The sequence below is a fragment of the Bos javanicus genome, chromosome 1 (assembly GCF_032452875.1).
Source record: "Bos javanicus breed banteng chromosome 1, ARS-OSU_banteng_1.0, whole genome shotgun sequence".
NCBI classification, from domain to species: Eukaryota; Metazoa; Chordata; class Mammalia; order Artiodactyla; family Bovidae; genus Bos; species Bos javanicus.
The window spans coordinates 136,760,787-136,784,045 of NC_083868.1; the positions used below are offsets into that span (position 1 = coordinate 136,760,787).

General features: G+C 40.9%; 2 protein-coding genes across 2 annotated transcripts in view; one reads left to right on the forward strand and one right to left on the reverse strand.

Moving 5' to 3' along the window:
* Nucleotides 1–6,703, reverse strand: part of UBA5 (ubiquitin like modifier activating enzyme 5) — a 31,757-nt gene extending 25,054 nt beyond the window's left edge. Inside the window, exons 1-3 of the mRNA XM_061421381.1 lie at nt 6,543–6,703; nt 1,116–1,161; nt 911–1,000 (exon numbers count right to left, since the gene is read on the reverse strand). Coding sequence (XP_061277365.1) covers nt 911–1,000; nt 1,116–1,161; nt 6,543–6,703 — 297 coding nt within the window. The remainder of the gene's footprint in view (nt 1–910; nt 1,001–1,115; nt 1,162–6,542) is intronic.
* Nucleotides 6,704–7,510: 807 nt separating this feature from the next.
* The window catches only part of ACAD11 (acyl-CoA dehydrogenase family member 11), a 119,025-nt gene continuing 103,276 nt past the window's right edge, over nt 7,511–23,259 (forward strand). Inside the window, exon 1 of the mRNA XM_061421338.1 lies at nt 7,511–7,662. Coding sequence (XP_061277322.1) covers nt 7,514–7,662 — 149 coding nt within the window. The 5' untranslated portion in view covers nt 7,511–7,513. The remainder of the gene's footprint in view (nt 7,663–23,259) is intronic.

Consider the following 23,259-nt stretch of genomic DNA (forward strand, 5'->3'; position numbering starts at 1 on the left):
AAAGATATTAAAATGTTAATAAACATTTTTAGTACTTTGGTGGTGTCTTTTCTGTATTGATAAATAAGTGCCAATTTTGAAACCACTTTAAGAATCTGGGGCATGGAATGGACCAATATATTAAAGAGCATTGATAAAGCAAGCATTTTCCCACAAAGTTTATCAAAATGATATACAATTGTGGAAAACTTTTATATTCACCCACTATCTATCTGACATCATGGACTTTAGATTTATAAATATAAGATTGGTACACTGATTTCTGGTATAAAGTCAACTTCTCCTTCCTTCTCACAATCACAATCTAAATCAATTTTATAAAAAAGTATGGAACTTCCTGGTGCTCCAGTGGTTAGGACTTGGGGCTTTCACTGCCATGGCCTCAGAGTTCAATCCATGGTAAGGGAACTAAGATCTCACGAGCCTCACAGGGCATGACCAAGAAAACTTAGGGCAAAAAAGAAAAATGCCTGGATTAAAAAAAATCTGGAGCATTCAGCAGTTCAATTTCAAGAGTAAGAAAGGCACATGCTTTCTAGTTTGTCTTGTAAAAAATAAGTTTTTAAAAAAATTTTGGGGGATGTTTCAGTGTTTCACAACACACTTTTTCAATTTAACAGCCTTCTTTCCTAAACTTCTTTAATCAAAACACTTAAGTCCAAATTGTTTATACATTATCCCGAACAAAAAAGTTCCTGAACACAATCAGATAGTTCTTATTTAATCAGCAGCAATATTAGTTTCCTCTTGGGTGGGTTTATGTCTTAACTGGGGTAGAAAAAACAATCTGAATGAATACACCACAAATCAATATGCCATTAATAAGGAGGAAAAAAATCCTTATTTGTACCTTATTTACTCCACAAGTGAATGGGTTCCAAATACGACAGAAAATGAGAAATGCTTTTACCTTACCAATGCCACATCGTGTCAGCATTTCAGCAGTCACACTGCCAACTCCACCAACACCTACTATTGCTACAGTAAAGGTACGGATTTTCTGTAAAATGCAAAATTATATATGTGTTGGTTAATAATTCTTCACTGAAAATGTCATTGAAAATTATTTTCATTTACTGAAACCATCTTCAAAAATTTGGAAGAGTTTATCATACCTCATAGTCGCTCACAATTCCCATTCGTTTCAAAGCCATCAGGCGGCTTTAAAAAAAAGGAAAAACAATGTTTTAAAGTTTACAGTCTTTTAATTAATAGTGACAGTAGGTAAACATACATCATCACAGAAAATAAACTGCAAGAGAAGAAACAGTGAGGGGAGTAGGGGTAAAAAAAATGTTTTAAAGTTTACAGTCTTTTAATTAATAGTGACATACATCATCACAGAAAATAAACTTTAAGAGAACAAACAGTGAGGGGAGTGGGGTGGGAGGAGAAATCTTTCAGTTAATTTTTACCAGATGAAACTAAATCACCTCAGCAATTTTAAAAAGCATGCATGCCCGAATATCCTCCAAGACAGAGCCTGTGCAATAAGATTTTTTTTTAAAGTTCCTCATACATTCATTCTAACGTGCAGTGAAGATTGAGACCTATTGACTGAAATGTTAAGTTTCCAGATGAGAATGGGTCAAAGTGAAATTTCAGCATTTTCCCATGCTTATTAGTTTATGTAAATATTTAATGTTTGATTCAGATTTAATATTTAATATCAGAATAACCTCATGACTGGAATTATATTCACTTGTTGCCTCTGCCCACAATGGTAAGTCTTTTAGTAAACACCTTTATTCCAAGGACTCTAAGAGGTACTTTAGATATCTAGTTACTGCTAGTCTGTTACCTTCTTCAGTCACCAAGCCAATCAAACTTTGGATGGGAGGCCTAACAATCGTGTTTCAATAAGCTCCCCAAGTGATTGTGATGCACACTAAAGTTTGAGAACCTTTACTGTAGATTACTTAATTTATTCTCTTGTTATGGTTGGAAGAACATATTCCCAAAGCTTTGTAAAGGGTAAATTTTGGAAGGTAAATTTTGAGAGCGTGTATGTCTGAAATGTTCTTTACCAAATTTCTTAAAAACGTTTTATCAAAATTCTATTCTTAGAAATATATTATAAAATGACAAACTGAAGTGTATATAATTGTTGAAAGCTATACTTTGCCAACAAAGGTTCGTTTAGTCAAGGCTATGGTTTTTCCTGTGGTCATGTATGGATGTGAGAGTTGGACTGTAAAGAAGGCTGAGCGCCGAAGAATTGATGCTTTTGAACTGTGGTGTTGGAGAAGACTCTTGAGAGTCCCTTGGACTGCAAGGAGTTCCAACCAGTCCATTCTGAAGGAGATCAGCCCTGGGATTTCTTTGGAAGGAATGATGCTAAAGCTGAAACTCCAGTACTTTGGCCATCTTATGCGAACAGTTGACTCATTGGAAAAGACTCTGATGCTGGGAGGGATTGGGGGCAGGAGGAGAAGGGGACGACAGAGGATGAGATGGCTGGATGGCATCACTGACTCGATGGACATGAGTCTGAGTGAACTCCAGGAGTTGGTGATGGACAGGGAAGCCTGGCGTGCTGCGATTCATGGGGTCGCAAGGAGTCGGACATGACTGAGTGACTGATCTGATCTGATCTGATACCTATACACACACAGACACACACACACTCTTAGTTGATAGTTTAACTAGATATATAATTTTACATTAGAAACAATTTTCCTTCAAAATTTCTAACATGATTTCTAGTTTCTGAAACTTCAAAATGTGCCTTAGAGTGAAACTATTCTCATCAATTGTGCTGAGTACTTATTGGACTCGTTCCAATCAGAAACGTTTAAGTTCTGGAAAATTTCCTTGAAGAATGTGGTGACTTCTTTGGTTGGTTGGTTGGTTTTTCCTGAACTTTCTGGAGCTCCTATTACTGGGAAGTTGGACCACTTGGACTAGTCTTCTATTTGTAATGTCTTTCCTCTATTTTCCATTTAGTTTTCCACTGTTCTCTGGATTTCTTATAATGTTATTTTCTTTTATTGAGATTTTCACTTTTGTTATCATTCTCCATTTGCAAGAATGATTCTTTTTGTAGTACTCTGTCCTATTTCATTTATACATATATCTTTCTGAAGACATTAATGATAATGTTGGGGTTGCAGTCCCCTTATATAGTCTATTAATTTTGTTTTCTTCCTTTCACATTAGGAGCTTCTCTCATCCTTTCTGCTCATATTTAAAAGTCAGACACTAATAAAGGCAAGGATGTGGGCGCTGTTTATTTGACTTTGGGATTCACTACAGCGTAATCTCGGAGAAGGCAATGGCAACCCACTCCAGTACTGTTGCCTGGAGGAGCCTGGTAGGCTGCAGCCCATGGGGTCGTGAAGAGTCGGACACGACTGAGCAACTTCACTTTCGCTTTTCACTTTCATGCATTGGAGAAGGAAATGGCAACCCACTCCAGTGTTCTTGCCTGGAGAACCCCAGGGATGGCAGAGCCTGGTGGGCTGCTGTCTATGGGGTCGCACAGAGTCAGACACGACTGAAGCGACTTAGCAGCAGCAGCAGCAGCAGCAGCATAGCGTGATCTGGCTGGGCTGTTTAGTAGTTGAGAAATCCACAATGTCAGTGTCTTTCAGTCTTTCTTCTTGGCACTCTCAGATTCCCTACAGAAGAATCTTTCAATTTCCACACTTAAAAGTCTTTAAGCTGATCAGTTTTGGGGTGTTAAATGGAGAAGCAAGGCTGGGAGTCCTAGCATTCAGTATGTAAACATTTAGTTAATTCCCTCCCTTCAGGCATGAAGACTTGCTTTAATTATTAATAGAAATACTCTATTTTACTCTCTAATGAGTAAATCTCTAGTAGTCTCTCCTGACAGAGAAGAGGCATTTGCCTCGCTACTCAAAGTGAAACAATGAACTTGGGTTGCTTCTTCAACAGATTTTCAGCCATCTTGTTTAGTCCTACCTTAAGCCCTTCTTGAAAGACTTATGCCTGTTCTTGAGCTTTGAGAGAATTCTATTGTATGAGTCGGGTTGCAGGCTTTAGAGTGAATTTATCGGATCCTTTAAATCAGGATCATCTATCAGTCATCTGTCCCTTTCTAGTTTCTAAAACTGTTTTATTATAATCATTTAAGTACAGAGACTCACCCATCCCCCAATTATTAACAGAAACTCTTTTTTTTCCCAGTGGTGATTTATTCCTTTTTAAAAATTATTCCTTTACTTTCATTTCAGTGAGATTGGGTAGACAGTGATATATGTCTGTGATCAATCTGCCTCTTTACCTTGATGCTGTCTTTAATCTTTATAAATAACCCTGAGAAGAATGCATTGCTGGAGAAGGAAATGGTAACCCACTCAAGCATTCTTGCCTGGGAAAGCCCATGGAACGTGGCAAGCTACAGTCCCTTGGGTCTGATTGACCTTATCAAGTTTCCATGTACTAGTACAGAGCTTTGGGTGTCAACTGCCATCTCCAAAGTAGCAGTTTTAATAAAGACAAAATGGTACAAATAAGATAGAAAATACTAAATGTTTAAATTTGAGTACTGAAAGATTTGTGGTTATTACAATGTCAAGTAATTGTCTCACGTTAAAATGATGTCTGAAAGATGATTCTAAATATATGATTCACATTCCTTTGCTTTTCTCAGAGGGAGCATTTCAAAATTTTCATTTTTAAAATACAAAAATGTTTAAGCATGCCAAATGGAATGAAAGTGACTAACGCTCAGTCATGTCTGACTCTGTCACCTCGTGGACTGTACCCCACTAGGCTCTTCTGTCCATGGAATTCTGCAAGCAAGAATACTGGAGTGGGTAACCATTCCCTTCTCCAGGGGATCTTCCCCCCACCACAGGGATCAAAGCTGGGTCTCCTGCATTGTAGGCAGATTCTTTACCATCTGAGCCAGGAGAGAAGCCAAATGGAATAGTTTCTACTTATTCTGATTAATGAGATGGTAAACCTTTCACATGTGCCAAGTAAAATACATGCACTATCGTCAATTATATCTCAAAACTGAAAGAAAACAAAACAAATTTTTTTAATGTAGTAAGATAAATGAGAGAAAAGCAAGAATCCAGCATGATTTACTTTAATGTAGATTAAAATAAACTCTTCTGTAATTATAGAACAATTATAATTTTGGTCAGGTTTTCTATGACAAATAATATTGTAATTAACAGCTTTGTGCCTAAATACTGTGTCTGCATTTTATGTTGCAATATATATGAAGTGAAGTCGCTCAGTCGTGTCTGACTCTTTGCGACCCCATGGACTGTAGCCTACAGGCTCCTCTGTCCATGGGATTTTCAAGGCATGAATACTGGAGTGGGGTGCCATTTCCTTCTCCAGGAGATCTTCCCAACCCAGAGATTGAACCCAGGGCTCCTGCAATGTAGGCCAATGCTTTACCATCTGAGCCACCAGGGAAGTCATATATACATACATACATACATATATATATATACACACACACACACACACACACATATATATGCATCTTAAGACTTTTACTGAGGCTTTATGTCATAAATAAAACCTTTCTTTAAAATCCAAATTTCTGCTCTTTGAAGGGAAAGAGCACCAATAATACCTTTCCTGTTTCACCTACTCTAAAACTGTCCAGTTTTTAGAAACACTACTTAATGGCTTATTTATTTTTACTGGGGAGACAAAACAAATCTAATGGCAGTCCAAGCCTTTTTAGCTACTGTTAGCTCTTATGGCCTGAAGCAGGTCACAGCACCTCTCTAAGCCTAATTTATCTCGCCTATAAAATGGGGATAAAATGACAGTAGCTATCTCCTAGGGTTGCAGTAAAGAGGAAAAGTGACAACGCATGCTAAGTGTTTAGCGGGTGGTGAAAGTTCAGTTAATACCTAGCATCGAAAGCTCTAAGAACTTTACATATACTTGTATTTTCAATCTTCACAACTCCACAGAAAGAGATACTACAAGCAAGAAAGTAAAGGTACAGAACTCTCACCAGGTTACTCAGTTGCTAAGATTTGACTCCATTCTGGGCCTAGGGTCCCTACCGTCATCACTACCCTACTTTCAACCACTACCCTATATTCAACCTGCTGAATTAACAAAATCTTGGGAAATGAAGAAAGGAGAGGTGCGGATAGGACTAGTGAAGTCCAAAGGTTTTAGAGTTAATCTAGCTGTTTCCACCACGCCAATTTAAGAAACAAAGAAGACTCTATGAAGCTCCCAAGTTTAGCTTAGCAGGTTTTACATCTGGCGTCTTAGTCTGAAAGTTTCTACTATCAGTTTCATGATGAGCGAGGAAGACTAAAAGAGGTAGGGGCGGCAGGAAACCGGATCCGTGTCCTCAGCAAGCACAGGAGCAGCACCATATGGCTGGTTTAGTTGAGTTTTTTTAAAAAAGAGAAAGAACAACTTTTGACTAGGACTAAGACTTGTCCTTGCTCGCTTAGAAATAAGACCCTAGAAGAAGAAAAGGGAGGTGTGAGCTGTCAGCTGGATAGCGGCGGGAAGCCCCTCACTTCTGACCATCTGGAGACCGTGACCTCGCCCCTCTTCCGGCCCCGACCCGTCACGCAGGTCACCTGTAGGGGTTGGAATCCACCACCTCGGAGCTCATCTTTTCAATGCGGGCCCGACCGCCTCCTCCGTCGCCGCTCCCCAGGGCGCGGCGACTTCTCTCCTGGGCCAGTTCCCGCTCCAGCTCTTCAACCCGCTGCTGCAGCCGTTCCACTGACTCGGCCATGGCTGGGACCCCGGCCGCCAGCGCTCCCAGCCCCGGCCGTCGCCGTCGTCGCCGCCCCACGCTGCTGGCCTGCTGGCCCTGAGAGGGATATGTGGCGAGTCACCTTGCTGCGGCTTTCCCAGCCCACAAACCTGGGGAAGCGCTCCCAGCGCGCCCCTGCCCGACACGTCTCCGCCGCTCCTGCGGGTCTCCCAGCGGGCCACTTCCGGTGCGTTGCTGTCAACGCTCCGCCTCAGGCAAAAAAAAAAAAAAAAGCCCCCTACTTCACCTCTTCGCCAGGGCCTAAGAGTCCAGGGAGTCCCAGGGCCCGGGTCATAAGTGTCCAGAACCAGCGGCCTGCGATGTTGCCTTTCCAACCTGGCGGCCAGGAAAAAACCCAGAATCTTTTATTCCTAGGCTCGAGGTCTTGACGGGCCCTTTTCTGCACCGGACCCGGTAGGTCTTCCGCCTGCCAGTGCTTTGAATTTGGAGACGGACCAGGCCTCGGCGTTCTAATATGCTCTTGTGACTAACATGACTTTGCTTTCTTTAGAATTGAGGTCTCCAACTCTGAGGCTGACTGAAAACTTTAAATTCGAACACACAAGGCCCTTCTGGCGTTTCCTGAGTACAGCCCAAGTCCAGGAGACAGCTGGCCTGTGCTGCCAGCCAGCGGCCTGGCGATATGTAATTGGCTGGAGCCGCGGGCCCGCCTCCACCGGGGCGTCGCGGCCTCGCCCCTGTCCGTGGAGTAGCGTTCTCCTAGACATACCGGATCCCAAGAGTATAGTGAGTTCTGTGACTCTGTGGTCTGAAGCGGCAGCGTAGATCATGGAAACCGCTGCCTCCCGCGAGCCCAACACTATAGAAGTGCTGCCCCAGCACAAGTTCGACTGTAGGTCTCTGGACGCCTACCTAAACCAGCACTTGCCCGGCTTTGGGACCGAGCCCGAGGCCAAGCTGACGGTTGCCCAATACAGGTATCGGCCCCAGCCTTCTCCAGCAGAAACAAATCTGTACCTTGTGCTTTTCTTCCTCTGGCCCTGGGTGGTTTTCCGCTTTCCTCCACCCTATTTCTTTTTCCGCAGTGACCTACTCTGCCGGCGGGAGCTGCTGTCACTGACTCCCGCGTTACATTCTGAGTATTTCCAATTCCAGCGCGGTAATGGAAGCACTATAGCGTTCACGATTCCAGCTATGAGGAGGAATCTGTTAACAGCTGTGTACTTTGAGAATTCACTGAGGCAGTTAAGGTTGGAAGCTCTGTGTGATATAAAGAGGCCGTTCGCTCAACCTTTGTTCTATAACCTTTTTTTCCCCAGAGAAGCTGATGTAATTCCATTCACATTGGCCATATTCTTAGAGGCTGAGTTAATGGTACCAGTTGGGGGATCCGAATTCTTATACTAGATATTCCATTTAGCAAATCACAGCACCACTTTGGGCTTTAGTTCTTTTGAAATAGGGGAATGGAACTAGATGACGGTCCTGAGAATACTGTCTGTTCTCCACAGTGAATCTGCCTCTAGTCTGATGTTGTTGTATAATAGAAGGTAATTTACAAATAGACTTTGCTGTAAAAACAGCATCTTGATAAACACAGAACTATAAAAGCAACCCTGGCTTCCAGAAGAATTAGGTGTGTCACTTACTGACTGGAAATTTAAGTACTGTGGTACGTGAACTCTTTGATGACTAGTTTCATAACCTGTAATAAATACTTGCCTGCTCTGTATAATCCTGATAAATGAAGTAATATAGATGAAAGGGCTTAATGTTGTAACAGCACTGTTTACCAGTGGCTTTATCACAGGGTATTCCTTGACTACTGATTTCAGAGAAATTAAAAATAGTGGAAAGGTGATGGATCAGAGAGGGTTTGACGGTGTAAAATTAAAAAGCACCATGTGGAATTCCCTAGCTGTCCAGTGGTTAAGACTCAGTGCTTTCACTGCTGGGGACATGCAGTGGCCAAATTAAACTTAACAACCAAAAAATAAAAGGCACTGTGTCACATAGATATTATAGGATGAAGCAGCAGGTGGAATAAAAAATGGCAGAGGTTTCTAGCCTGAGGCCTTGAGTTGTAAACTAATAGATCAAAGTTCAAATTGGCTTTGGCAATCTGGACAAGTTATTTAACTCTTTTGAGCATTGAATCTTCCTTTGGCAACGTGGAGATAATATTTATCTCCTAGGGTTTTTTGAGAATTATCTAACTAAGAGTTAATTCTGAATGAAGTTGAATGTTAAATCAGAATTGTCCTTGATAAATGGAATAACTAGTATAGAACTATTTAGATAGATAGATAGTATAGAAGTATAGATGGTATAGAACTGTCCCCACAGAGAATACACATTTATTTCCAGGACACATTGAAAAGTTTATAAAAATTGAAGACATGTTAGGCCGCAAAAGTTTCAAAAATTCAAAAACATCATTCTTAAAAAAAAAAAAATTAAAATTCAGAATATAAATGCCAAAACTTTAGAAATCAAAAGAGAATAGCTAATGAACACATTTTAGAAAATAATTGATATACAAATTAAAGAGCCAATAGTCTACAGAAAATAATGGAGTTTACCAAATTTCAGTATGCAAAAATCAATTGAATTTCTCAACTTTAGCAACAAAAATGTAAAGATATAAATTTCAGAAAGATGAAATTAATAAGAATATCAGAAATATAATTTTCTCAAACATTAATAAAGTATTTGCAAGACCTTTGTAGAGGAAATTATAAAACTATTAGAACCTTAGAACTAAATACAATGAAAGATGCCGTGTTCATGAATAGGAGAATTCAGAATTGTATGATTCTCTTTTTTTTTTTTCCAATTGATATATAGATTCAGTGCAATGACACTCACAGTCTTAATTTTTCCCCTAATTCAAAAAATTACTCCTAAATTGTATGTGCAAGAGCAAAGCGCCAAAAATAAAGGAAAACACTCCTGAGGGAAATGTAAATTAAGATGGCTTATTTTTTCACAGAGATAGACAAATCAATAAAACAGAAGAGAGAATCCACAAAAAGACCCACATATTTATAGGACTTTGATATATGACAGTGCTGGCACTGAGAATCAGTCTTTGGAGAGTTGGAGGGAGAAGAGATTTTTCAGTAAATTATACATGGATAATTATTATGTATATGAAAAAAATTGAAATTAGACCCTTTCCTTACTCAACCTCACTCAGTTCTAGGTGGATTACAGAGGAACAGTAAAGGCAAAACTATAAACATTTGGGGACTTCCCTGGTGGTCCAGTGGTTAAGAACCCATGTTGCAGTACAAGGGACACTGGTTCAATCCCTGGTGCAGGAAGTTCGCACATGCCTCAGAGCAACAGAGTCGGAGCACCACAACTACTGAGCCTCTGCTCCAGCACCCAGGAGCTACAACTATGGAACCTGCAACAAAGAGTAGCCCCCCGCTCGCCACAAGTAGAGAAAGCCCATGTGCGGCAGCAAAGACACACCACAGTTAAAAAATAAATAAATAAAAAAAATAATCTCTTAAACTGTAAACATTTGGAAGACATATAGAAGCTCTTTAGACTGTGGAGTAGAGAATAAAGTCTTTAAAAAGACAAAAGTGCAAACTGAAGGAAATGACTGGAAGAATCCTTCAAATGAAATTATAGATGAAAATATTTTCAGTGTATAGAATGGATAAAAGATTAACCTCCAGAACATATGAAGAACTGCAATAGCTCAACAGAAAAATGGGCAAAAGACTTGAAGACACTCAGCCTCATTACACTGTAATAATTGGGGAAAATGCAAGTTAAAATGACAAGATACCATCTCATAGCATAATTTTTGAAAAAAAAATCTGATAATATCAAACAGAATATGAGATAATAGGGACTCATCCACTATTGGTGAGGGTGGCACCCTGAAGCTGGGAAAGATTGAGGGCAGGGGGAGAACGGGTCGACAGAGGATGAGATGATTGGATGGCATCACCAACTCAACAAACATGAGTTTGGCCAAACTCAGGGAAATAGCGAAGGACAGGGAAGCCTGGCAAGCTGTAGTACATAGGGTCACAAAGAGACATGATTTAGTGACTGAACAACAGCACAACAACCTTGGAAAACAATTTGGCACAATCTTGTAAAGATGAAATGGGAAGATATACATGCTGAGTGACAAAGTATTTCTATTCCTAGTTGTATACACTGAGGAATTGTTGTACTAGGGTATCAGGAGATAATCTACAAAAATCTTTGCACTGTTTGTAACAGTAAAAATACAGTAATAAAACAACATTAATCAATTAAAGAATGGGTGAATAAATTATAGTATATTCACATGAAGAAACACATACAGCAGTGAAGATTATTCAACTGCAGCTATATACATCAACACAGAAATAAAAACTGGACAAATAAACAGTATATTGTTTAAGGGGATAAACTTCAAGGGAATGATAAATGTAAAAATGAAGATGGTAGTTACTCTGAAGAGAGAGACAGTGGTGGTCCAGTGGTTAGGACTCAATGCTCTCACTGAGGTGGCTCAGGTTTGATCCCTGGTTGGGGAACTAAGATCTTGTAAGACAAAAAGCAAAAATAAAAAATGAAAGGGAAGGATACACAGAGGGCTTTAGAGATGGTGATTTTTTCTTTCTCAAATTATGTAGTGAGAACACTGGTATTTGTTGTGTTACTGTTCTTTTAAATATTATTTTTTACCTATGCAAAGTTTATTTTTAGAATTAGAAAAATTTAAATCATATTAGAAATAAAAATATTTTGACTTAATAATGAAGATGTTGTATAACTTGATAAAACAAACCCTATGATTTCCAGGTATGTGTATATTATGTGCCTGGCGCTGCTTCAATCACTGGGAATTTAACAAAAAGAAGATCCTGCCTTTTTGGAACCTGGATTCTATCTGGAGAAGACAGAGATAAAATCACATTCTAAATATTAAAGTATATGAGAAAATGGAGAGAAACAAAGGAGAATAGGAAATGTTTAGGAGGGGGAAGCAGAAAGGCCTCAGTGAGAAGGTGGCATTCAGCAAGGAGAGATATGGATGTAAGCCTTATAGCTATCTGGGGAAAGACTATTCCAGACAGAGGGAAGAGCAGGGGCTCTGAAGGGGGCATGTGCCCAGTGGGTGGAGAGAATACAAGCCAGGGTGCCTGGAGTTGCATAACAAGGGCAAGAGAAATTCTGTTGACTCTTATAAGGGTTTTGGCCTTTACTCTAGCTAACACTCTTCCGAGGTGGTGCTAGGGGTAAAGAACCTGCATGCCAATGCAGGAGATGTAAGAGACGCAGTTTCGATCCCTGGGTCAGGGAGATCCCCTGGAAAAGGAAATGGCAATGTACTCCAATATTCTTGCCTGGAATATCCCATGGACAGAGTAGCCTGGTGATCTACAGTCCAAAGGGTCACAAGGAGTCAGACATGAATGAGTGACTAAGCACACAAAGCACACAAAGTTAGCTGAGATGGTGAGAGATTAGGGATTTAGGGGCAGAGGAGAGAAGTGATTTGTTTTTTTAAGTAGAATCCCTTTGCCTATTTAAACAGAATCTGTTTGCCTATTATTTGACTGAAGGAGGCAAACAAAAGGAGACCAGTTTGGAGTGTATTTTGATGACCTAGTAACACCCAAAAAAGATGTCCTTTTCATTATAGGGGACTTTCATTATATGCGAAAGTAGGAAGTCAAGAAACACCTGGAGTAACAGGCAAATTTGGCCTTGGAATATGGAATGAAGCAGGGCAAAGACTAATAGAGTTTTGCCAAGAAAATGCACTGGTCATAGCAAACACCCTCTTCCAACAACACAAGAGAACACTCTACACATGGACATCACCAGATGGTCAACACCAAAATCAGATTGATTATATGCTTTGCAGCCAAAGGTGGAGAAGCTCTATACAGTCAGCAAAAACAAGACCAGGAGCTGACTGTGGCTCAGACCATGAACTCCTTCTTGCCAAATTCAGACTTAAATTGAAGAAAGTAGGGAAAACCACTAGACCATTCAGGTAAGACCTAAATCAAATCCCTTATGATTATACAGTGGAAGTGAAAAATAGATTTAAGGGCCTAGATCTGATAGATAGAGTGCCTGATGCACTATGAAATGAGGTTCATGACGTTGTACAGGAGACAGGGATCAAGACCATCCCCATGGAAAAGAGATGCAAAAAAGCAAAATGGCTGTCTGGGGAGGCCTTACAAATAGCTGTGAAAAGAAGAAAAGTGAAAAGCAAAGGAGAAAAGGAAAGATATAAGCATCTGAATGCAGAGTTCCAAAGAATAGCAAGAAGAGGTAAGAAAGCCTTCTTCAGCGATCAATGCAAAGAAATAGAGGAAAACAACAGAATGGGAAAGACTAGAGATCTCTTCAAGAAAATTAGAGATACCAAGGGAACATTTCATGCAAAGATGGGCTTGTTAAAGGACAGAAATGGTATGGACCTAACAGAAGCAGAAGATATTAAGAAGAGATGGCAAGAATACACGGAAGAACTGTACAAAAAAGATGTTCAATCCCCAGATAATCATGATGGTGTAATCACTGACCTAGAGCCAGTCATCCTGGAATGTGAAGTCAAGTGGGCCTTAGAAAGCATCACTACAAACAAAGCTAGTGGAGGTGATGGAATTCCAGTTGAACTATTCCAAATCCTGAAAGATGATGCTGTGTAAGTGCTGCACTCAATATGCCAGCAAATTGGGAAAACTCAGCAGTGGCCACAGGACAGGAAAAGGTCAGTTTTCATTCCAATCCCAAAGAACGGCAATGCCAAAGAATGCTTGAAATACCGCACAATTACACTCATCTCACACGCTAGTAAAGTAATGCTCAAAATTCTCCAAGCCAGGCTTCAGCAATATGTGAACCGTGAACTTGCAGATGTTCAAGCTGGTTTTAGAAAAGGCAGAGAAACCAGTGATCAAATTGCCAAAATTTGCTGGATCATGGAAAAAGCAAGGGAGTTCCAGAAAAACATCTATTTCTACTTTATTGACTATGCCAAAGCCTTTGACTGTGTGGATCACAATTGACTGTGGAAAATTCTGAAAGAGATGGGAATACCAGACCACCTGATCTGCTTCTTGAGAAATTTGTATGCAGGTCAGGAAGCAAGAGTTAGAAGTGGACATGGAACAACAGACTGGTTCCAAATAGGAAAAGGACTACGTCAAGGCTGTATATTGTCACCCTGCTTATTTAATTTCTATGCAGAGTACATCATGAAAAACGCTGGGCTGGAAGAAGCACAAGCTGGAATCAAGATTGCCGGGAGAAATATCAATAACCTCAGATATGCAGATGACACCACCCTTATGGCAGAAAGTGAAGAGGAACTCAAAAGCCTCTTGATTAAAGTGAAAGTGGAGAGAGAAGAAGTTGGCTTAAAGCTCAACATTCAGAAAACGAAGATACTGGCATCCGGTCCCATCACTTCATGGGAAGTAGGTGGGGAAACAGTGTCAGACTTTATTTTTGGGGGCTCCAAAATCACTACAGATGGTGACTGCAGCCATGAAATTAAAGACACTTACTCCTTGGAAGGAAAGTTATGACCAACCTAGATAGCATATTCAAAAGCAGAGACATTACTTTGACAACAAAGGTCCGTCTAGTCAAGACTATGGTTTTTCCAGTGGTCGTGTAAGGATGTGAGAGTTGGACTGTGAAGAAGGCTGAGCGCCGAAGAATTGATGCTTTTGAACTGTGGTGTTGGAGAAGACTCTTGAGAGTCCCTGGGACTGCAAGGAGATCCAACCAGTCCATTCTGAAGGAGATCAGCCCTGGGATTTCTTTGGAAGGAATGATGCTAAAGCTGAAGCTCCACTACTTTGGCCACCTCATGCGAAGAGTTGACTCATTGGAAAAGACTCATGCTGGGAGGGATTGGGGGCAGGAGGAGAAGGGGACGACAGAGGATGAGATGGCTGGATGGCATCACTGACTCAATGGACATGAGTCTGGGTGAGGTCCGGGAGTTAGTGATGGACAGGGAGGCCTGGCGTGCTGCAATTCATGGGGTCGCAAAGAGTCAGACACGACTGAGCGAATGAACTGAACTGAGTAGACAGTAATTAGTGGTATGGACCAGGGTGGTAGTGTAGGATAGGTGCAAAGTGGTCATATTCTGAATTTATTTTGGAGGATTTATAACTGATCACTTGTGGGATATGAAAGAAAAAAAAGAGGAAACCAACAGTATTTCATTTTTTCTTGGCAACTCAAAGGATGGATTTATCATGCAATAAAATAGAGATGACTGTAGACAATCAGATTGGAAAGGAAATATCAGGAACTTGGTTTTGGAATGTTGAGTTTCAAGATGCATTTTAGACATGGGAGTGGATATGTAATAGTAAGCAGGCAGGTATATGAATCAAGAAGTCAGAGCAGAGATCTAAACTAGCCACATACATTTGGAAGTCACTGAGATAGAGAAGGTATTTAAAGCCATGAGATCATAGAGCTTACCTAGAAGATGAGTCTACCTAAAGAGGTCTGTGAACTTATTCCCAGGGATCCCAGTATTGAGAATTGAAGAATTAAGGAGGAACATACCCAAGAAGGGGAAACCATGATTTGATACCATAGCAATACTAGTGACCTTGAAGAAAGTCTCTGCACTGTAAAGATAGGAATGAAAGCTTGATTGAAATGGGTTCATGAGAAAGTAGGAGAGGAGGAATTGTAGCAAACAGTGTAAACATTTTGAGTTTATACCCCTTGCTCTAAAGGGGTAAATGAATGTTTTATGTAGAGGGGGCAGTGGGGTCAAGTTCAGTTCAGTCACTCAGTCGTGTCTGACTCTTTGCAACCTCATGAACCGCAGCACGCCAGGCCTCCCTGTCTATCACCAACTCCTGGAGTCCACCCAAACCCATGTCCATTGAGTCAGTGATGCCATCCAACCATCTCATCCTCTGTCGTCCCCTTCTCCTGCCCTCAAGCTTTCCCAGCATCAGGGTCGTGGGGTCAAGATAAGTCTTAAAAGAAAAAGGCAGCATGTTTGTATGCTGATGGCAGTGATCCAAAACAGAACGAAAAATCTGTGGAAGAGAGAAGGCTAGAATGAAGTCCTTGAGTAGACAAGAGTAGAATGGGATCTAATTCACAAGAGAGGAATTGTCCTTAGAAAGAAATGTAGACATTCTACAGACTCTGCAGGGAAGAGAGAGTATATGGATATAGGTGCTTCTATGCCATAGAAATGGTAGTGTAACCTTGTGGAAGCTCTCACCTGATTGTTTGCATTTTCTCTGTGAAATATGAAGCTAGGTAATCAGCTGAGTGAAGATGGTGGAAGAAAGTGTTGGAGGTTTGAAGGAAGAGGAGGAATTGTTAAACAGCTATCCAAGAGCATGGGAAATGAATGAAAGGACTAAGGAAGTATATCATAATTGCAGCATGATTCACTTTGAGGTTCATAGTCATGAATTCGAAGTAAGAGTAGTTATTTTAGTAGGTATTATTGATCCTTTGCCCAGATTCTCTTGGGTTGCTTTTTAGTTTCCATGTATACCCTGCTTTGGTGGCTTCTGCTTCCAGTAGCCAACACATATGGCTCTTTTACAGACTGTCCTTGCCTTCTGTAGCCTCTTTTGCCCTGAATGGTGTAGTGCCCAAGATGGCTCTTAACTGGTGACTCATGGGTTCAGGAGTATGAAATTCCCACTATTTTTGCTTTAGAGATAAGACAACTCTCAAGTGTACCGTACACTGTAGAGTCCCCTCCTTACCATGAAATCAAGCTGAAGTTACCTTCTAAGGAACTTTGTCTCAGATCATAATTTTGCTTAGCATTCTCCCCTTCCCTGACTTGCTTCTCTCAATTCCTTATTGGTTTCCTAAGCATTTCCATACTAAGTCGCTTGCACACAAATCTCTCAGGATCTGCATCTAGTGGACCTAATCTAAACAATAATTATGACTATGTGTTCCTTTCTCCAACTACATTCAATTATATGAATGCAGGCAAACAGTTGGATTTAACCAGGATGGGGGACTCCAAGCAAATAACATGAAGTAAGAGAGGGCAAGTATATTAAAGATGTATTCAAGGGAGTAGTTATGTAACTGATCATCTAATTTAAGCTAGTTAAGGACGGATATCATGGGGAAAGGGGGGAACCAAAGGCCATGAAAAGGTAGTATGATTAATGGTTGGTAGGTAGGTCCAGGAGAAGGCAATGGCACCCCACTCCGGTACTCTTGCTTGGGGAATCCCATGGATGGAGGAGCCTGGTAGGCTTCAGTCCATGGGGTCGCTAAGATTCAAGACACGACTGAGCGACTTCACTTTCACTTTTCACTTTCATGCATTGGAGAAGGAGATGGCAACCCACTCCAGTGTTCTTGCCTGGAGAATCCCAGGGACGGGGGAGCCTGGTGGGCTGCCGTCTATGGGGTCGCACAAAGTCGGACACGACTGAAGTGACTTAGCATTATTAGCAGGTAGGTCCAGGGATCAAAGAATTGTTGAAATTCAGGTACTAGGTGTATGAGTGAAAAGAGGTTATGTTCAGAGTTAGAAATGCTTAAAAAATAGGATAATGCCATGCTTGAGTTGTTGATATTGATAAGATATAAGGTATGTCCCAGGGCTTTCCAGGTGGTGTTAGTGGTAAAGAACCTGCCTGCCAATGCAGGAGACATAAGAGATGCTGGTTCCATCCCTGGCTCAAGAAGATCCCCTGGAGGAGGGCATGGCAACGCACTCCAGTATTTTTGCCTGGAGAATCCCATGGACCGAAGAGCCTGGGGGTCTACAGGGACTTACCACCACCACCACGGTGTGTCCCATAGAATGAGTGACAGGTAGTATAATCACTGGAGGTGAGAATTCAGGGAACTGATAGGCCTAAGAACGAATATCTTTATGGATTTGATGCCATTAATAATTAGGATGGGGGTAGAGTTTTGGCCACCTGATACAAAGAGCCAGCTTACTAGAAGACCCTGATGCTAGGAAAGATTGAAGGTAGGAGGAGAGGAGGATGACAGAACGAGATGGTTGGACAGCATCACCAACTCAGTGGACATGAGTTTGAGCAAGATCTGGAAGATGTTGAAAGACAGGGAAGCCTGGCATGCTGCAGTTCATGGGTTCACAAAGAGTCAGATGTGACTCTGTGACTGAACAACAAAGTGTTAATAAGAGTGAAAATCCTTAGGCATTGAGGGAGAATGATCTATGAATTAGTGGGTGACTGCAACAAGAATGAGTAGAGGGTGGCAGAGTCTCTATGACATGAAATTCAAAGCTGGGGAAGAGGTGTTTAGACAGGATGAAGGGCAGAGAGCCTGGAACCGGCAAGGAGTATCAAGAAGGACACAGACTCCATTTCCAGGTCACTGGATGAGTGATGTGGGGCAAAATCTACCACATAAGAGACAAGGGAAACAGGATGCTTGTAGAACATTCAGGTTTTAGAGCAAGAAGGTGAAGGGTCCTTTCAGAGAAGAGATTGGTGCTGCATGTGATTGTGGTGCTGAAAGACAGTGAGTTTCAGGGTGCACAATGTAAAGGCGTTGGGAGTTGGGGGCATGAGGGTTGGGGTGAGAGAAGAAGACTAAGACTGTATAGAGCCTCATGGGAATTAGAATGCAGTGGATAAGTGGTGACATGAGCATGTAGGTCTTTTTTTTTTTTTTTTGATAACATAAACAGAGATAAAGAGCATAATGAGACAAGTCCTGGTGGTTTTAAGACAGCAGTGCTATGAGTGATGGGAAGTAGAAAGAGATAGGTGTTTAGGAATGGGGACAGGCAGTCTTATTCTAAGTACTCTGAGTTAACTTTTTTTTTCCCCACAACTGATGCCAATATAAAAAAAAGCTTTGTGTTTTGACATGAATAGCACTTTCCACTTATTTATTATGTGGATAAAGTGAACCTGTATTATTCTCTTTCTCTGTGTGTATTTAAGTATACAGATGTCTATTTGTTGGTTTTGTTCAGTTACTAAGCCATGTCTGACTCTTTGCGACCCCATGAACTGCAGCACTCCAGGCTTTCCTGTCCTTCACTATAGCCCTGAGTTTACTCAAACTCCTGTCCACTGAGTCGATGATGCCATACAACCATCTCATCCTCTGTCACCCCTTCTCCTCTTGCCCTCAATCTTTCCCAGCATCAGGGTCTTTTCCAATGAGTCAGCTCTTCATATCAGGTGGCCAAAGTATTGGAGCTTCAGCTTCACCACCAGTCCTTCCAATGAATATTCAGGGTTGATTTCCTTTAAGATTGACTGGTTTGATATACTTGCTGTCCAAGGGACTGTCAAGTCTTCTCCCGCATCACAGTTTGAACACACAAAAAAGTTCTTCTGCACTCAGCCTTCTTTATAGTCAAGCTCTTACATCCATACATGTAAGAGCTGTATGGAAAAACCATAGCTTTGGCTATATGGACCTTTGTCAGCAAAGTGATGTCTCTGCTTTTTAATACACTGTCTAGGTTTGTCATAGCTATTCTTTGAAGGAGCAAGCGTCTTTTAATTTCGTGGCCGAAGTCACCATCTGCATTGCTTTTGGAGCCCAAGAAAATGAAATCTGACCCTGTTTCCATTGTTTCCATATCTATTTGCCAAGAAGTGATAAGATTGGATGCCATGATCTTCCTTTTTGAATATTTAATTTAAGCCAACTTTTTCACTCCTCTTTCACCTTCATCAAGAGGCTCTTTAGGCTCCTCTTCACTTTCTGCCATTAGAGTGGTATCATCTGCTTGTATGAGGTTGTTCGTATTTCTTCCAGCAAGTTTGATTCCAGTTTGAGCCTCATCCAGCCCGGCATTTCACTTGATGTACCCTGCATATACAGCCTTGATATACTCCTTTCCCAATATCAAACCAGTTCATTGTTCCACATCCTGTTCTAACTGTTGCTTCTTCTCCTGCATACAGGTTGCTCAGGAGACAGGTAATGTGGCTTGGTATTCCCACCTCTTTAAGAATATTCCAGTTTGTTGTGATCCACACAGTCAAAGGCTTTAGTGTAGTCAATGAAGCAGAATTAGATGTTTTTTGGAATTTCTTTGCTTTTTCTATGATCCAGCGTATGTTGGCAACTTCATCCCTGGCTCCTCTGCCTTTTCTAAATCCAGTTTGTACATATGGAAGTTCTCGGTTCACGGACTGTTGAAACCTAGCTTGAAGGATTTTGAGCATATTCTTGCTAATGTGAAATGAGTGCAATTATATGATAATTTGAACATTCTTTGGCATTGCCTTTCTTTGGGATCGGAATGAAAACTGACCTTTTCCAGTCCTGTGGCCACTGCTGAGTTTTCCCAGTTTGCTAGCATATTGAGTGCAGCACTTTTAGCAGCATCATCTTTTAGGATTAGAAATAGCTCAGCTGAAATTCCATCACCTCCACTAGCTTTGTTTGTAGTAATGTTTCCCACGGCCCACTTGACTTCACACTCCAGGGTGTCTGGCTCTAGGTGAATGACCACACCATCATGATTATCTGGGTCATTAAGAGCTTTTTTTATACAGTTCTGTGTATCCTTGCCACATTTTCTTAATCTCTTTGGTTTTTGTTAGGTCCTTGCAATTTTTGTCCTTTATTGTGCCCATCTTTACATGAAATGTTCCCTTGGTATCTCCAGTTTTCTTAAAGAGATCTCTAATCTTACCCATTTTATTGTTTTCCTCTATTTCTTTGCATTGTTCACTTAAGAATACTTTCTTATGTCTCCTTGCTCTTCTCTGGAACTCTGCATTCAGTTGGGTATGTCTTTCCCTTTCTCCTTTGCCTTTCGCTTCTCTTTTCTCAGGTATTTGTAAGGCCTCCTCAGACACTTTGCTGTCTTGCATTTCTTTTTCTTGGGGATGATTTTGGTCACCACCTCCTGTACAATGTTATGTACCTCCATCTATATTTCTTTAGGCACTCTGTCTACCAGATCTAGGCCCTTGAATCTATTTATCACCTCCACTATATAATCATAAGGCATTTGATTTAGGTCATACCTGAATGGCCTAGTGGTTTTCCCTACTTTCTTCAATATAAGTCTGAATTTTACCACAAGGGGTTCAGAATCTGAGCCACAGTCAGCTCAAGGTCTTGTTTTTGCTGACTGTGTAGAACTCCATTTTGATTGCAAAGAATTTAGTCAATCTGATTTTGATATTGACCATCTGGTGATATCCATTTGTAGAGTCATCTCTTGTGTTGTTGGAAGAGGGTATTTGCTATGACCAGTGCATTCTCTTGGCAAAATTCTGTTAGCCTTTGCCCTTCTTCATGTTGTACTCCAAGGCCAAACTTGCCTGTTACTCCAGGTATCTCTTGACTTGCTACTTTTGCACTCTAGTCCCCTATGATGAAAAGGACAAATGTCTATAATTTTAATATGTTAAATAGTTATAATTTAATTAATACATTAATTGTAAATAGTATATTAAGAAGCTCAAATAATGATTTTTTAAACTGTCAGTGAACCGACTTCCTACAAATCAGAGTCCTTCAGACTTCAAACTCTGTGGAATGTGCTGTGTTGTGTTTTGTTCAAGTTGGTTGATTTTTGCAGTCATGGATCCAGAAAATGCACCTCTGGAGAGATGAGCCACCACTTCCAGGGAATGCTCAGCAAAACACCTATCATGATGCCTGTTCTCTGGTACACTATGTTAGAGTTTTGGACCCTCTCCAGCTTTTTCTGCTGATGTTAAATTCTTCCTTTTCAGTTATCTGATTCTTGGCCAGCCATTTGTTGCTTCCATTGTATTTGTCAAGAATCTTCTGACTTCCTTTGATTCTGCCTTGACATCTCTTCTTCTATCATGGCTCTGAATCCTAGTTTGGAGCAAGTTTTTGGGGGATATTTTGCCTCTTCTTATCTCCAGCTTTGTATTTTTAAGTCTTTTGAACTATATACTCAATATTTTCTATGCTTAAACACCATGATATTAGTCTTTTAGTCTTCTCTTTTCTCGATCTCTAATCCACAGCAAATACATTTGAAGAGCTATCAGCATTAGTATCAAAAGTTTCTACTTCAATGAATGCCATAGCAGTGCCAGTGAGTTCAGTTGCCAAGCTGGTTGTTATCCTGCCTCATTGCTCACTCAATTCCATATACCTCTATGAGCATACCAAGCTGATTTTAAGAGTAGATATGAAGGTCTAAGTCCAGTTGGTATTAACTGCTTGCTATGGTGCACTTGGTCAGAATAGTCATGACTCCAAAAGTGGTTTCAACATTAAAAAAAAAGGAGTGATATCAAAGAACAGTAAATTCTGAGTAACTTCAAATTTATCTCCAGACAAGGGACAAGATGGCTACCTTCAGTTCAGTTCAGTTCAGTCACTCAGTCATGTCCGACTCTTTGCGACCCCATGGACCACAGCACACCAGGCCTCCCTGTCCATCACCAACTCCTGGAGTTTACTTAAACTCATCTCCATTGAGACAGTGATGCCATCCAACCATCTCATCCTCTGTCGTCCCCTTCTCCTGCCTTCAATTTTTCCCAGCATCAGGGTCTTTTCCAATGAGTCAGCTCTTCATATCAGGTGGCCAGAGTATTGGAGTTTCAGCTTCAACATCAGTCCTTCCAAAGAACACTCAGGACTGATTTCCTTTAGGCTGCCTACATAGCTGCAAACATATGTGGCCTTTATCAGGATTGATGCTTTTTAAAAATTTCTTGCTATTGAAAAAAAATCTTATAAGAATATCTACAAGCTTGGAAGCTTGGAGATGCAAACAGAGCCACCTACTAGGATTACATCATGTATCTGAGGCTAGCATGTTGTGAGAAAAGTGTTTAAAAAAAACAAACAAACACCTTTTCTCCTGTTCTATAGACAAATTAGCTTTCTAGCTCTGTTACTCTGGAAACTTGGTAAGGTGGAGTGTCAGCTGTGTTTCCAAGCAAGAGCACTTATGTTGAAAGTAACATCTATTTGATAAACTGCATCTGAACTGGAAGGCCTGTAAATGTATCTGGTCAGATATTTTATGCTTAACTAATGTATCTGGTCAGATATTTTAGGCTTAACTTGGGGCTTTTCTACGTTTAGTCAGTTCTTAAAATTGGTCATGTCTCTTGCTAGAGGACTGCTACTGGAGATGATGGAGCCATCATGGTGTGGAGCATGAGGCTTCTAAGGCAGGGTGGCACCCACACTCATCCATTGTGGTCTCATTCCTTCAAACCTGAGCTATCACCAGAGGGACACAGAAGTAATAAGGTAGATCCTAGACTGCTGCATGGACCTACTCTAAGGACCTTACTAAAGAAACTCATCTGATGCTACCCCGCTGGCATACTGTATCTCCTGTCTTCCTGTGCTTCTAAGTAAAACCAATGCTAAGAGTCTTTGAGATTTCTTGTCTAGTCAAATGAGTCTACCAAATGAGTGTTCCTAACTGAACACTTAAATGCAAAGATTCCATCTTTGTAATTAAGGTTCGACAAATCAAAAATGTCACATGTTTGGTTATAAATCAACCCATTTCTTTTAGTATTAAATGTCTTATTCAAGTCCTGCAGCTCCTGCTGCTGCTGCTAAGTCGCTTCAGTCGTGTCCGACTCTGTGCGACCCCA